Source organism: Drosophila teissieri, chromosome 3R, assembly GCF_016746235.2.
Source record: "Drosophila teissieri strain GT53w chromosome 3R, Prin_Dtei_1.1, whole genome shotgun sequence".
Classification (NCBI taxonomy): Eukaryota; Metazoa; Arthropoda; class Insecta; order Diptera; family Drosophilidae; genus Drosophila; species Drosophila teissieri.
The window spans coordinates 9,461,232-9,476,357 of record NC_053032.1 but is presented as its reverse complement, the minus strand read 5'-3'; the positions used below and the strand labels follow the sequence as shown (position 1 = coordinate 9,476,357).

At 40.9% G+C, this 15,126-nt stretch overlaps 2 protein-coding genes across 15 annotated transcripts; both read left to right on the top strand.

Annotated features, from left to right (window-relative positions):
* Positions 1-1,990: 1,990 nt before the first annotated feature.
* LOC122621100 lies at positions 1,991-3,186 on the top strand. 2 transcript variants are annotated; one of them, XM_043798852.1, is made up of 4 exons: positions 1,991-2,205; positions 2,264-2,624; positions 2,689-2,802; positions 2,863-3,186. In XM_043798852.1, exons 1-4 carry the CDS (start codon positions 2,132-2,134, stop codon positions 3,031-3,033), a joined length of 720 nt encoding a protein of 239 aa, XP_043654787.1. In that variant the 5' UTR covers positions 1,991-2,131; the 3' UTR covers positions 3,034-3,186. The 2 variants fall into 2 exon arrangements, with proteins under 2 accessions (XP_043654787.1, XP_043654788.1); XM_043798853.1 differs by having other exon boundaries at positions 2,069-2,205; positions 2,268-2,624.
* A 5,259-nt stretch (positions 3,187-8,445) lies between these two features.
* LOC122619115 (calcium uptake protein 3, mitochondrial) lies at positions 8,446-15,118 on the top strand. 13 transcript variants are annotated; one of them, XM_043795835.1, is made up of 12 exons: positions 8,446-8,770; positions 11,192-11,333; positions 11,395-11,505; positions 12,019-12,066; positions 12,124-12,206; positions 12,317-12,382; positions 12,581-12,658; positions 13,106-13,192; positions 13,294-13,699; positions 13,757-13,914; positions 14,639-14,707; positions 14,836-15,118. In XM_043795835.1, exons 1-12 carry the CDS (start codon positions 8,513-8,515, stop codon positions 14,917-14,919), a joined length of 1,590 nt encoding a protein of 529 aa, XP_043651770.1. In that variant the 5' UTR covers positions 8,446-8,512; the 3' UTR covers positions 14,920-15,118. The 13 variants fall into 13 exon arrangements, with proteins under 13 accessions (XP_043651770.1, XP_043651771.1, XP_043651775.1 ...); XM_043795836.1 differs by having other exon boundaries at positions 13,297-13,699; positions 14,836-15,116; XM_043795840.1 differs by lacking the exon at positions 12,581-12,658 and having other exon boundaries at positions 14,836-15,116.
* The last annotated feature ends 8 nt before the right edge of the window (positions 15,119-15,126 follow it).

Genomic DNA, 15,126 nt, shown 5'->3' with positions numbered 1-15,126 from the left:
TACTATCCATACTATCCCTGTTTCCCCTTTGTCCTTTGACAAGAAGTCAGACAATTAAAATGATTAATTATGCGCAGGAGCAGCGGCAGCAGCAGGACATTTTCGGGCTAATGACTTAATTAACCCTGCAGTCGAGTGTTCCAGCCTAATGTGCTCGCCTCAACGACCTCTGACCCTTTTTCCGCGAAAGTCGGGCAAGATGCTAGATGCTAGATGCTAGATGCTAGATTAATTAAAAACCGTGGCCGACCGAAAATGTGGCAAGTGAAGCCCGTTAAGGTGTTTAAATAGCCCGACTTATAGCAGCTGGTTTTGGGTAGCCCCCAACTCTCCAAGGGATCCTCGTAAACCTGACTTCCAGTCTTTTACCTTTTGATCCCATCGCACGCGTTTCCCTGGCGACTGAAATCGCGCCATCAAACCGCCTCAAGGCTGGCGGCTTTTTCTTGTTCACAGATCACAGAGCGAGCCGTATTAAGATTGCTATCAGTGCGATATACAATTACAGAATATATTTATATATTTATATTGCCATGTCCAGTGTCAACCAACATGATTTCCCAGCTTGGTAGCAAATAATAACCAAAGCTGTTTCGAAGATATGATAAGATCGAGTGTCAACTGAGAGCAAATCGGCAGTCAAAAGCGCGTTGGTTCAATAAAGTAATTTTGGTGAGGAGTTCCGTCACCAAGCTTTAACAACCATTAAGCTTCCATTAGTTGTAGGAGACTTACGATCTCGCGATTGGATCGATCTGAACGCAATAATTTATGTTAATAAAATTGTAATAGCGCCTGTCAGCAAATGGCGACGAACACACTGCCAGCAGCCGACACACAGACTGACAGAAAGTCAATTCAATTCAACTCGAATCGAATCGATTCGAATCAATTAAAAGCAAATCTCAAACAGATTCTGTCGCCAAAGGCTGTCTTTTGTCTTTAGCCAAGTGACAGGCTTTAAGTCGCCTGCCGATGCGAAAACACGTTAACCCCTAGAACTTCAAAATAGTTAAACATTCTATTATTTATAGGGAATTTAAAATACATTTTGAAAATTAAAAAATTGCAGGGAATAAAATGCAGGGAATAAATGCATGCCTTTACTTCTATCTAGTCCCACCATCCCAATATACGGAAAAATAGTTTTATATTTTAAATAAATACTGAACTGTATTTCAAGTCTTGTCACACTAAATCTCTTTAAACATATATTTACGAAATTAAAAACGATTTTAGAAAGAAAAGTTTAAGAATTTCATGGTAAGTAATGAACTTAACGTAATACAATTTTCAGAATGTACGTGTTCGATTAATGAGATGATCCTGTCGCAATAGTTTAGAAAATGTATATCTTGCAACGGGTTAAGGCCAATGCAAATTATGATTACTCTGAAATGCTGTCGTCGCCAGCGAGTCGATTGGGGGTGGGGTTGGGGTTCTGATCGGATCGAATTGGATCGAAGTATGGATTACGGAACTGCGACCTGACTGAGAAATGCCCAGCTGGGTGATCGATTATGGTGGAAGTTGCGGCGGCGTTCGCTAATCACAATAATTGGTTTGTAAATATTTTGATTTAGATTGCAATGCTAATTATGATGGCAGCCACTGCCGCCATAAATTATGAGTGCACTATCCGAGTGGGCCTTGACTCTCCACGCAGATCTATCGGAACAGAAATTAATCACAATTTCCCAAGCACACGGAAAAACGCACGGCTCTTTGTTTCGGCAATAAGTTGGTGGCGTTAGAAAAATAAAACAAAAACACCAGACGTCGTGATGTGTTTATCCAATGCTGGCGATTTTGTAATATCCTTTATTTTCGCCTGCAGTGGCAATAATCTCAGTGTCTTGGAAACCTCCTAGGGAAAAATCATGTCAGATAGAAATGGTTGAGAGAAACTCATTACCAGATGACCCACGAACATGTCTTCTCTGTAGCAAACGTATAATTCTGGGCAGGCGTTGACTCTTTCGTTGACAGTCCTCAAAATGGTGGAAAACTTGTGAATCAACATTTTTACCCCGTTTTGGGCTTCTAAACATTTTATTAAATTTGAAAGTCACACTGAAATTGGAAAGACGAAATTGGAAAGACAAAATTGGTAGTAAAGCATTTCCACAAAATGCCAGTACAGGAATTGTTTATTGTTATGGACAACATTTACCATGGATTGCGACGCTGCTTCGGACCCGAAAAGTAACTAATTTTATCTCAGTATATGTAGAATACGAAATATTATGATTTTTTTCCCTAGTCAGACTGAACCCAGATTGTTTCCAGCTTACAATGCGATGAAAAAAATTGGTAAACGACGTCGCAGAATATTTAAAAGCAAACTCGGCTCGCAACATGTGCGGAGGAATCATTTTTCCAGCAGCGAAGAAAGCTTCCAAAATGTGACTGCCTCAGAACTCAACGGGTATTTTACCAGGGGCAAGTTTCCAGCTCCAATGACGGTGAGCCGTGAGCCAGATATAAGCCCTTCCATTGGCCTAGTGCATCGTCGGCGACTCCAGAACCGCCCGCTGATGTTGAATGCCCGGCAGGTACTTCAAGTTCAGTGGGGCGGTTGGTGGCAGAGGTGCTGGCCAACTCTTGTGGCAGCCAGTATGCAGGTGAATCAAATATAATCCAAACAAATATTTAAGAAAGCATATATGAATAGCAACAATTCCACAGATGAGCTGCGGATCTTCGGTCCTTTGCCATTCGCTGTTGGGGCTGTACGATGACGAGGAATCAAGTCCACCAATCGTGGTGCTCATTTGTTACTTTGGCCAGGCGATTAAAAAGGTATAATCACAGCTTTATTTAAACGGACATTTTATCCCAAGTATCAGTTTCGTCTTTTAGCTTTGCAAAAAGGCTGACTTGGCCATTTGTAGCAATGGCCGTAGTCCCAATTATGTGACCACTTCGGCTGCCATGGAGTTGATCGACATTCGTGGTTTTTTTCAACATATTAACAACGCCCTGGTAGACTTCCTGCTCAGAGCCGCTGATTCTGGGATGTATATGTTATAGGCGATGTGGATTACAATAACTGAGAAATCGGCCAAAAAAGTTATGCAGAAATAGGCAAAATAAACTTTAAAAATCCAGCTAACCAGCATCTAAGCCTATGGTCTAATGCACTGAAACGAATACTTTAAATAAATAAATAACTTACAACCCAAACTTTTGTAAACTATCTGCAATCTGATACAATTTATAGTACGTACATAATATGAAGGTTTATTAAAAATTAAATAGTATTCAATTTTCGTCCTTGGAAATAAATTACGTAGCTATTTAGTTGAAACTCTAGATATTTAAAGATCGAGAGGTCTGAAAAACATTTCGGTGCAGTTAACTGATTTAAAAACTTGTCTCTGTGCCATTGCACTTGATTTTAGTGGTCACTCCGAGTCCAAGGTGTGGCTGGGCACATAAAGAAGTCTGTCCAGGAATTAACTGATAGATGGAATCACCAAGAAGAACCAGTTACAAGTTATGATATGCAACGTAGGCACTAAATCCGTACTCGAAATGGGAGGCAGGTGCTTGGACTGTTGGCTTTTGCACCCATGATGTAGTTTACACATTTCGATTGTGGTTAGTACTCGATTTATGGGTAAGTTGGATGGCGCCTTCCACCAAAGCCATGAATGTCATCATCAAGTGGCCCAAATCGGTGAAGAATTATGGGGGCGACACATGCAATGGTCGTCGGAGGATCAGATCTGGGCGAGATCGGCGTGGTTATGCTCTGCATTCCTTGGCGCGGGTGCTTACCACATGACGATGACAGGCAAATGAATCTCATTTGGTTTGCCAAAATATTTATGCATCGTTCGCATTGACTTTGATTTCGCTGCAGAGTCTTTGGGACTTTCGGCTTTGGGCCACGCCCAAAGATTTGGCGAGCTTTATTTATGGGTTCCATGAATCAAACGAAATCTGTCAAACAAGTTTATGACACTTTCTTGAGCCCACCTCCTGCCCCGCCCTCTGGTTTCGGTTTCGGCAAGCCGTTGACATTTTAATTTGGCAGCCATCGATGGCAATTTAATAAATTTGCTGCCCGCTTTTAATTGGGTTCGGCTGGAGAAGTGTTGAGCAATTGATGGTATCATCTGGCCTGTGCCCAAGTGAAGGGCACCTTGGGCACACGCGAGACCCTGAACTAGGTAATGGCATTGGAATTGAAACTAAGGAGTAGGGTGGCATTTGGGGCACTATTTTCGGATCAGGACTGCGGGTGTTGCCACCAAACATAGACGTATTGTGTACCTAGGCAATATAGGAAGACATTACATTATAGGAGGCGTCTGCACACATAAGAGACCCAAAAACAACACATTCATTTGCCAAAAGAAATCTTTATAAGGGTGGGTTACATTTATGTGTTTTTAAAAACAAAAAAGTTTATAAAATTTTTGATTATTTCAAAGTCAGTTTTAGGGAAAATACTTAAGCATCACTTTAGATGGAAACATGAACTGGGTAGATACCTCTGATAAAAGAAAATTTGACTCACTAATTCGAATAGAACCATTAGGTAGATCGATGGTCATCCAGATTTCATCCATTTCTATTCACATTTATAGAAGACATCCGCGCCATCTTATCTTATTGAATTCGGATTTCGAAAAGCTTCTAGTCTTTGAGCTGCTGCATCTGGATGAGATTCTTCCACCGGCTCTCCCACAATCAGTCAAGCTGTCCCATAAGAATGTCGGAGACACTCAATAGATCGCCTTTCTTCCACAATCTACATAAATGTGAGCAATTTTTATTGTGCCTGCCAACGAAATCGATATCGATATCGCGGCTATTAACCAAATCAGTGGAACGGCTATCTATCGCCATGCATTGGAGAAATTTATGTAACTGTGCGGCAATAACAATTAATAAAATTAAAAGAAAGACTCGAGGCTGGCTTCAAAGTTGGTGGCCAGAGCTCGGGTTACTCTATAAGTCCCCCTCCTTTTGAAATCGGTATCAGAACTTAATCAAAGCTAAGAAAACAAAAGAGCATTCAGAAGTTTTCTTTCGTTTAATGCACTTGAAAGGAAACAATATATTACAAATATTTAAGTATTTTGTAAACACTAGTTAGCTAGCTAAGGATAAATAATTATCCTTATTTTAGAGTGTTAATTTTTCTATGACGAAACGAAAAATATTCGTGCTGATAATAAAGAACATTATTTTATTTAGGAATAAAATAGCACTCTCTCTTTTTTACACTTCACCAATGTGAATAACCGTGTGATCAAGTATATTTCTAATAATAAACTGAATTGAATCGTTTTTTCAGTGTAGACATCTCTTGTTTTGACTCTCCTTATTTTGGTACATTTTCAATGGGCTAGGAAGCAGCATATAGCGCCGATCGTAAAGTTGGCCAAACCGGCTGTTGGCCAACAGATGGACCGTTAACACAGCCAAGATCTCAGAGAGAAGAGACCCTGATCGAAGATCTACGCAGATCCCAAGTCTAGACTGGTAATCCTGCGGAGATCTTGTCCGGCGATAAACTTGGCTCTCTGTCTGATTATAACAGCCTAATGTGACAGCCGCGCGGGGGATTCCAGTTCCTCGGGGAGTGTTTTTTGGTCACCTTAACTGTGGTTTGAGTGATGTAATTGGAGCGGCTTCTATTTGTTGGCCACTGCCAGTTGGCCAGCAGCCTGGTTTCCTGGGCTCTCATAAATCACTATGCTAGAGGGGCCTACGAACTTGCTACGCATATAGCACACGTACCCAAAAACCGGCTTGTCCAGCATCCTTGGCCAAGACCCCTTGGCACCCTTTTCTTTACGATTCTTTTCCGGAGGTTATGGTGATGCATCAGCTCCCAGAGGTGGAGATCCCCCCGAAAGTCCCGCATTTACCATTGAGATTTATGTGTACGGCAGGCAGCGGATTGCGTGTGGTCCCCATCCCCTTAATATTTTCTTGCATTCCATTATTCGAGTTTGTGTTCTGTTTATTTTTTTTAATTACAACTCAATGAACTTCGGGTGAACCGGCGCAACAGGTGGGCCCCTTTCTCTCACCTGACACAAAGTGCTCTTAAACTGATTGAGCCGCCCATCAAGCATTGACATTGAACTTTTTATTTGATCAGCCAGTGATATCATCGCATATACGCGGTTCCAGCTAAATCAAAAATCTGATTTTGTATCTGGCCCCGCTCAGGAGTTTTTGTTTTTCATTTTTGGATTTTCGATGTCGGCTCGTATATCAATTTCAATTTTACCGTTAAATGATGCGGCAAGCCCGAGGAATGTGCTCTGTGGCAACCCAACCCCCTTGAAAATATTACCTAATCACACGGCCTAAAGACCGAAGACCCAACCCAAATCGGATAGGAATCGACTGCATCTTCAGGTCACGGACAAAAATACAATGACTGGAGCTGTTCTTGACATTCTAATTATATATCACGTTAATGTACAGTGTAAAGAAATATGTGAACGTAGTATTAAACAATTTATTTAGATTATATGATTGTTGTTTATAAGAACTTTCTCAAATTTTAATGTGATATTGAAACTTTTCCAATCCCCTTTGGATATTTTTTCGTGCACTTTTGCTTCCTGCGAAACACTCTTAATGTCAGACTAATTAAACAGTAAAGGAAAACCACGGATTGAATTAAAAAAAAATAAAAGCCCAAGGGCTGGCGCTTACCAAAATTTTTGAACCGCGCTTTTTTTGGGACTTGCAAGCTAATTGAAACGACTTTATTACTACCAGAAGAAAGGTGGAACGGAAAAGAAAACCAAATACGCATTGCGATTTAAACGACTTTATTACTACCAAAAGAAGACCAAAATATTGTGCATTTATATCGATCGTTTTGTGGGCTCCAGTTGTGCCCTTGGGCAGTTTTACAAGTCGAACCCGTGGAAGGCGTCAACACACGCATTTTTATGTGCCAACGGATCTTCTGGACCATCGGATGCTCTGTTGGAATCGGTTGGCGCCTTCTTCTTTTACAACTTTCGCAGGAAATGGATTGGAAAAAGGAAACACAATGCGCCGCTTAAAATCGAAACTAATAATTTACGAGCTCATAACTGGGGAGTAAACGAAACCAGCTTAAAAGGGCGACTCCTTGGCGACCCCAAGATCGAGTTAGTGGAGCAAAGCCTCAAAGTGTCAACTATCCTGGGTTATGAACTTCACCTGAATCGAGCTGAGAAAATGGGAAAAGGACGGACTGCGTCTTGGGTTTCGCGCGACAGCGGAAAATCGAGTGAAATTGATATTTTCCGTTTCGAAAACGGAGAGCAGATAACATTTCTATTGAATTTACACATTTTAGGGGGAGTGCAACAGGTTTCTTTCGATCATTTTATCGTCTTTCAATGGGGACATTTGTTTTCCCATAAAATATTTCGACATTTTTATTGCATTCTAGTTGCATTTTTGTCATATATCATTCCTGCCCGCCGTTGCGTCCAAATGAGTCATTGGAACTCAGAACGATTGTCGGTCAATAAGTTTATTTGTTCTCGATTTTAGCGTAGATAGAGACGCGTCACATGCGGATTTTGGGCATGCCCAATAAAAATCCCCAATAGTTTAAGGTCAAATATATACATTTGCGTCAAGAGCGAACCGCGAAAATTCACGTCGGCAGGATTTTTAATTAGTTTCTGGACGGATCTGTGTGGACTTGAGCACGTAGTCCCCTTTTCGAGTGGCTCAAAATGTGCAATAGTTAATCATTTTTAATGGTATTGTCAGTTATGCGGAAATTATTTGGGAAGCCCGGTCAGGTGGGACAGTTCTTAGTCATATTTGAATTTTGGAACTGATGTTTGAATTTGAAACTAATGATTTATACAATTGATTTGAATTCAATAAGGTGTGCTTTATTATACGGAAAAGCCCTTAGTATTATAAAGGCAATGGTTTAAATCTGGAATCTAAATTGCCTAACTATATAAATATTAATTTATATATCTAATATTAAAGCATTTGAAAGAAAATATCCTAAGAACACTTCTCTTAATTTTAATTACTAAATTTTAATTAATAAATCGTATAGACGATAATCTAATTGATTATACATGCAAAACAAATTTCTATTTTACTCTTAATTCAAATGCCCGCCAAATTGCCGCAGGCAATTGTGTTGATCTGGCAACTCCATGTTAACTACGTGACTAGTTTTGGATTGTTTACGTTGCTTTTACTTTTTATTGGTTTAATACAATTTAGAAAACCACTGAAACAGAAATTGGAAATATCATTATGTGTTAAAAAAAAAAAAAAAATTTTAATTTGATTTTGCAGTTTAGCTCATGCCAATAGAACATTACCAAATATATGTATATGTACCCCAACTACAAACTATCGCATCAATCACTCGATTGCGATATCCTCTATGATTAAATGGACCTGGCAACCCTAATACGCTACGCATTCCACGTCTTACGTTGCGCACCTCACGTAGTTCTATTTGTCACTAGTTTACTTTTTTACTCTTTAAAACTCGTTCGAAATGGCGGGTGCAGTGGCTAGAATAACGGTTAAAAGTGGTACAATAATCGCCCAGCGGTCAAGTGTGGTCGTCGGTGTTGGTAGATCGACCAGATTTGCCAGCAGTACGTCACAAACAGGCGGAATTCCGGGACACAAAACGCGACGTCTGCTCACTTTCGTGGGCGGTAGTGCCGTTTCCTTGGCCGCCCTGACGGCTTTCATTAAACTACGGTCCGCGGAAAATCCCGTGAATGCGGTTAGCCTGAAGAGGCGCATGGTAAATGAATGGCGTGAATATCGTTTAAAAGTGTGCCAAGTGTTTGGTGTGGAAAAGTCAATAATTGGATGAAAAAAGACCTGCGCAGCTATTTTTAGCTTGTGGCATGTCAGTGACTACGTTACACCACTACGTTACTACGTAACGCAACGGAAGTGATATCTTATCAGCTGTTTTTCGGCGTTTTGTTGTGCTCCGCGCATTCGCTGCACTATTATTGTTTTTTACTACCAAGTCGCCGTTTACCTTGCTCATAAAATGTATTAAAGACACATGCATTCTGATTGATTACCAGAGAACAACAACAAAAGCCAACCGAATTCAGTTCAGGGTCGTTATCAATGATGTAAATTGAGCTTTGTTGTTGTGCGTGTTCAAGTTCAATGAAATAGCAACCACTACAACTATGTGCCAACCTGTTGACATTGTCTCTAGGTAGACCTAAAAAACTCGAAAACATGTTGACGTGAGTGGCAGGTTGATAAGCATTTTGTGGTGTGTGATTCAGGGTGTGAAGTTTAAATATTTACATGAGCATTTTCGGCAAGTGCTTATCAGGGATTACGCCTAAAGGGCGGGGAATACCCTAACAGTTTTTGATTAGCAGCTCTACATGGTGAAAACTAGCTAATGAGGAAGTTATTAGTTCACGAGAAATAGTAACCTTAGTACAAATAATTTCCAGTTGAGAAAAGGGAAGTTTGTAGTTTATATGTTCGTGCAAGTAGTAATTTTTTTTTATAAGTGATCAACTTTATATTAATTACTTAGTTTCTGATAAAATGCAACCATTTTTTATTTTCGAATAGTATTAAATGCATATTTTCTTGAGTTCAAGAAGTTGAATAAAAATAATAGTTCCTGACTGGCATAGGCAGAACTCAGTAATCATACTTCCTGAGTAAAAATAGTCGTCGTGCCCTCAGCAAATTCTTTAGGTATATCTTCCCAGATCTTCCTTTCCCCAGATGGCAAATCGTCGTCTATGATCTGCATATCTTGCCATCGAGAATATGTAAGCTCCCAAGGCTGCAGCCTTTTGGAATGAGTTCCAGCGCCAATGCCACACACCTTGAAACATGATGAAGTGGCAAAGTAGTTAGTCCGATTTCGAAACGCCCACGCACCTGCAGGCGGCAATGATACGCGGTGGAGCTGCAACTCCCCCGAACGCTGACAGAATGCCAGTTACTGAAAATTTATCTATCAATCGATCTGGTTGCCGATTTGATACACCCACCAATATCGGAGGCAGCCATAATGCCCAATGCCAGACGCGGGCGTGGCTTCCATTTCAGTTGCAGTATGAGCCGGAGTTTGGGACTTGGTTTCGGATTTTGATTTGGTTTCGGTTATGGTGTTGGCCTGGCCCTGACATGTGTTATGACAACTGCGCCTGATGATGATGAATGAGATTTAATTGTTGCCTATAAATCCAGCGCCTGCGGCCACTTCGAATCTCCTTGTTCTGGGCGCAGGGTTCCAGAACAGTGGTTCTGCCTTAACAAATATAGGTGTTACAGCAATGGGGATACTAAATATTAATATATTCAGTTCAGAGTTTACTTAGAGCACCTTTAATGTTATAGTCAAAATTGAACTTTTAGGATAATTTAACTATTAACACATTGTCTTATAAGCCGAACTACTGTAGCCTCTGCTGCAGTCAGAATGATGTCAGCTTTGCTTTTATGAGGAATTGTCCCCCGCCTCTCGACGTTTCTTGGGGCATGGGCGTGGGCGTGGTCGCGAAGTGTTTGCTGCACATGTCTAACATTCAAAGTGGCCTTTGTTTGAATAAGTTTTTTGGGAACAGGCGGTAGGCAGGGCTTCTGTGGTGTCTCCAGAGCGAGAGTTATGGCCTGGGAGTTGTCTTTGCCACTAACCACCAATAAAATACAATTGAGTCATTCGCCCTGTCTAAGAGTATGCGGGAAAAATGATTGCTGGTTGTGGGTGGCATTAAATGTCAGATTTATGGCGGATCACCGGTCACAACATGTTCTCAAATCAATTTGACACTTTATTTGCCAAACGGCCAACGTGGGAATCCTGTCTGGCGGCCCGTCAAAATTCGCATTTCGAATTAAATGCAGATCATACATGTAATTCCCGATGCACGGCGGGTACGGCAAACCGGATCAAATTAATATTTCTGATCGCGGTGCGAGGTGCCATGGCCGGGCATTAATCAAAACGTCACCAGATCAAACCCGTCCAGTCTCGAGATTGCAGGCCCAGCTTTTGTCCCCGGCGGTCCGCCTTTGTGACCAACAGGCGGAAATTCGCCTCCCCGCGATCCAATCGTTGGCTGATTTATTTCAATTATGTTCACACCAAATACGCACAACGGCATATTAAGTTACCATCCATCGATGGCCTGATTAATCTCATCCCCATTCTCGATCTCTGGTCCCGCAGCGCGACGATAGCGAGCTGGAGAACGTGAAACTAACGGCCCGGGAGCGGCGCTTCATCAAGTTTGCATCCGTGGAGTACGACGATCAGCTCTATATGACCCCGCAGGACTTCCTAGACTCCGTTGTGGAGCAGGAACCCAGACGTAAGTGGGGATTGGTAATTATTTAGTATCTGAGAATATTCATCACCCAATTCATCTGCAGCTCGCTTGAAACGTCGCCAGTTGTCCAGCGATGAAGTGGATAAGTACAAGGAAAACACTCCAGCTTTGAAGAAGGGCTCCACACGTCTGTTTCGCAACCTACGGGACAAGGGTAAGATTTCTTAAATACTATATATGGTAAATGTTAATAAATACTTTAAATTTAACGGAAAAATACACTCTCTATTTGATTTCTGTATGTATATTTATATTTAAAGTTCTATTCCGTTCTACGTCAAATTAACGACGAATGAATATACAAATAGGATCTTATTATCAATCCAATCCTGTTATTAATACCTGCCATTAAGTTTTCAGATATATTAGAAAAGTCTTACAATGTTATCCCTGTATCTGCGATAAATAAAGATACTTTTTGCATGGAAGTCACTTATCATACATTTCGAATAAATTAGAATAGCCAAGCAGGTATGTTTGTTACCTGGGCATTTCAATAAATCCAATAAGCAGACAAGATCTGATAAAAGCAACTCTTTAACTTAATTTATGGATTGGTGTACTATTACAAATGCTTACGTACTATTTTGTACCGATAAAAATCTCGACAATTTCCATTTTTAAAATAAATACGAACGATAATGTAGACCATTAATTTTCCTTTCAGGCATTGTCTCCTATACGGAATATTTGTTTTTGCTATCCATTCTTACAAGTAAGTGGTATTTGAAACAGAGTAAGGTCGATTCTACTATAGTTAAAATCATTACAGAGCCCAAATCGGGTTTCCGCATCGCCTTCAACATGTTCGACACGGATGGAAATCAGCGCGTTGACAAGGACGAGTTTCTAGTGGTAATTAAGGAATCATCGTCCCCATCGTATGCTCATAATTCCTATGGGTTCCTCGAATTGATTTTATTTACTTATGATTTAATATAATTTTCAAAAATGTTTATTATTAGATAATTTCCATTTTGGCCGGCGCTTTAAAAGACACTCAAAATGTCGATCCGCAAACCAAGCAAATTGTAAGCATTTTATTTATTAAGTTAAGCTATAATTTAATCGTATAATTTATGAATAATGAAAACTCATTTGAAATAGCTGGCCCTAGGGCTCTGAAGTAAGCTGCACAACACTTACCCTTTAGTTTTACATTTCAACTTACGCCTTCTGATTTTTGTATAATTTATTTTATTTGGTTTGTGAAACGATTTCGATGGCAGCTCTCGCGTTTAGTTTCCTACGATGAGCAAAGTCAAATGACGAAACCCATGGCAGTGCCTCAGGCGAAGAGAGGTCTAGTAAGTGTTAGCCACCAGAGTTCCCAAATAGTATTGGCTTTGCTTCGCGAAAACTCCGCTCAAATTGTACAGAACTCAATATATATGCCTGGAGCATATGTAGAAGCTACGCTAAGTTACGTTGTGTTTTGTTCTATTTACGAAGGATACTTTTCCCTACTGGCTTTGCTTTAGTTTTTGTCTTTTGTTCCATAGACCTATCAATACTACTATTTAAGAGTTTTTAAGTTTCAATTATTGTTACGTTACAAGCTTTTGTTATGTTGAGTTTCGTTCCTGTCGCTTTGTTTTTGATACCAAACCGAAAACAGGCCTACACCCTAGAAACGCTCCACCACTGTGTTGATCCTTACTAAACCACCTAACTTTTCTTCTCTCCAACCTAACCCTCAATCCTGCACAAACAAAAACCTGTCCCCACAAACTGGCATGTATATAAAATCCCAGATGGAGCGCATTTTTAGTGGCGCTTGGAAGGAGAAGCACGGCGAGCAAGAGCCGGAAGAGGAACTCGCAACGCCCACTCCCCTGGAGGTAAGGTCATCCCGAGTCCCAAGCATGACCCTGGTGTAACTAACTAATGGGTAATCTACCGCAAACAGTAACTAATCCGCAATCCCTTGAATGCATTCCAGCAGAACTATGTGAATGATGGCGAGGGTCTGCAGCGGCGTCACATGGTGCCCACCACCCTGCAGCTGCACTTCTTCGGAAAGCGGGGCACTGGGGTGATTAACTACGATAACTTCTACCGCTTCATGGACAACCTGCAGACGGAGGTGCTCGAGCTGGAGTTCCACGAGTTCTCCAAGGGCAACAGCGTCATCAGCGAGCTGGACTTTGCCAAAATCCTGCTGCGGTACACGTACTTGGCCACGGACGAGTATGATGTGTTCCTGGAGCGCCTGCTCGAGCGGGTCAAGGATGAGAAGGGCATATCTTTTCACGATTTTCGGGACTTTTGTCATTTCCTTAACAATCTGGATGACTTCACGATCGCAATGCGCATGTATACGCTGGCAGATAGGGCCATTTCTAAAGGTGAGTGGATTATTCTAGTCAGCAGATACAAATTTTGACTCTATGGCCAATTGTTAGATGAATTCTCGCGCGCTGTAAAGATCTGCACCGGCTATAAGCTCAGTCCCCACTTGATCGATACCGTGTTTGCCATCTTCGACGCGGATGGCGATGGCCTGCTGTCCTACAAGGAGTTCATCGCCATCATGAAGGATCGCCTGCATCGCGGCTTCAAAGTAAGTGGTCGTTTCTTTGATTACAACGAAGCTCTGGACGCCTATGATGAGCCCGATTATCCGCTGTTTGTGGCCTGGCGACATCGGGTGTGTCGCCAACTGGATTACTTCATTGACAGCGATGCGCTTTGGCACTGATTACTGATTATTTAGATTAACTTAATTTATTTTAAGTCATTTAATGAGTACCTTGTTTTGTTTGCCGCTTTGTCCCTTTATCGCTGACCAGCATTAAATGTGTGTGTTCATTTGATTTTGTCTCGCCTGTAAGCGTTTTTGCTTTAAGCTTCATGTTTAACTGCGTTAACCTATAATTTAGAACATTTAGTTAAGGACATTAACCCGATTCCATGACATATTATTATTATTATTATTATTATTGAAATTCGCTTTAATTTGAATTGGCCATATAACCATTAAACCCTGAAATATACACAGAATTGGTTTTTTATTTATTGCACCTTGTATGTCCAAAAACATCACTGAAATGCCAAGGACAGAACTTCTAACTATGCAAATGTATTTTAAATTTTTAAAAAAAGTGTGTTTACTTTTAAGCCCATTCCATACCATATCATATCATTTTCATCGCATTGCTCGTCCAAGGTTTGTTTTCTGTGACTCACATGTCTAACAACGAACTGGGCTACGAGCTGTGCTTTATTGTCCAGGTTAAAAGTCCAAGCACCAGGTGATTAGCAATGAGTTGAACTTTTTTCCTTAGCAAGATGTCGTAGACCCCGATGAGCGTGTAAAGGTTTCCATTGAGGTAGTCACACCAAATGGAGAAAAGGTCAGTGGGCGAAGGAACCCACAGTCTTTTGTTTCTTGCTGCTTATCATCACTTTTGTGTCTCCCCTTTCATTTTCACTTGATCTCCAAGAACTCGCTCACTACTAATCCCAAACGTATTGCTTACAGTCCGTGGCCAAATCGGAAGGCTGGGATGCTTTCAAGTACTGCGTGCGCAACGAGATGAAAACAATGATGAAGTCAGCCAACTAAAATTGACAAAGAAGCGAAAGCGCACAAACAACGAGGAAACAACGCCAAAGTGAAACAAATTTCTAGTTACAAAGTTTTCTTCTAAAGAACCAAAATCTCGTGTATAGCTATAGCCTTTATATTTGTTATTTATGAATTTGTTATTGAACTAAGCTCCCGTCTCTTATAGCCAAAATATTGAGAAATTTTTTTAATCGGCTGTTGATT

Bases quoted from the DNA above. Each gene is read 5' to 3' on its own strand.
- LOC122621100 (XM_043798852.1), top strand. From the start codon at position 2,132: ATGCCAGTACAGGAATTGTTTATTGTTATGGACAACATTTACCATGGA. The intron at 2,625-2,688 runs GTGAATCAAATA...ACAATTCCACAG, and splicing joins TTGTGGCAGCCAGTATGCAG to ATGAGCTGCGGATCTTCGGT. The intron at 2,803-2,862 runs GTATAATCACAG...TTCGTCTTTTAG, and splicing joins TTGGCCAGGCGATTAAAAAG to CTTTGCAAAAAGGCTGACTT.
- LOC122619115 (XM_043795835.1), top strand. From the start codon at position 8,513: ATGGCGGGTGCAGTGGCTAGAATAACGGTTAAAAGTGGTACAATAATC. The intron at 11,506-12,018 runs GTAAGATTTCTT...TTTTCCTTTCAG, and splicing joins TCGCAACCTACGGGACAAGG to GCATTGTCTCCTATACGGAA. The intron at 12,207-12,316 runs GTAATTAAGGAA...GTTTATTATTAG, and splicing joins ACAAGGACGAGTTTCTAGTG to ATAATTTCCATTTTGGCCGG.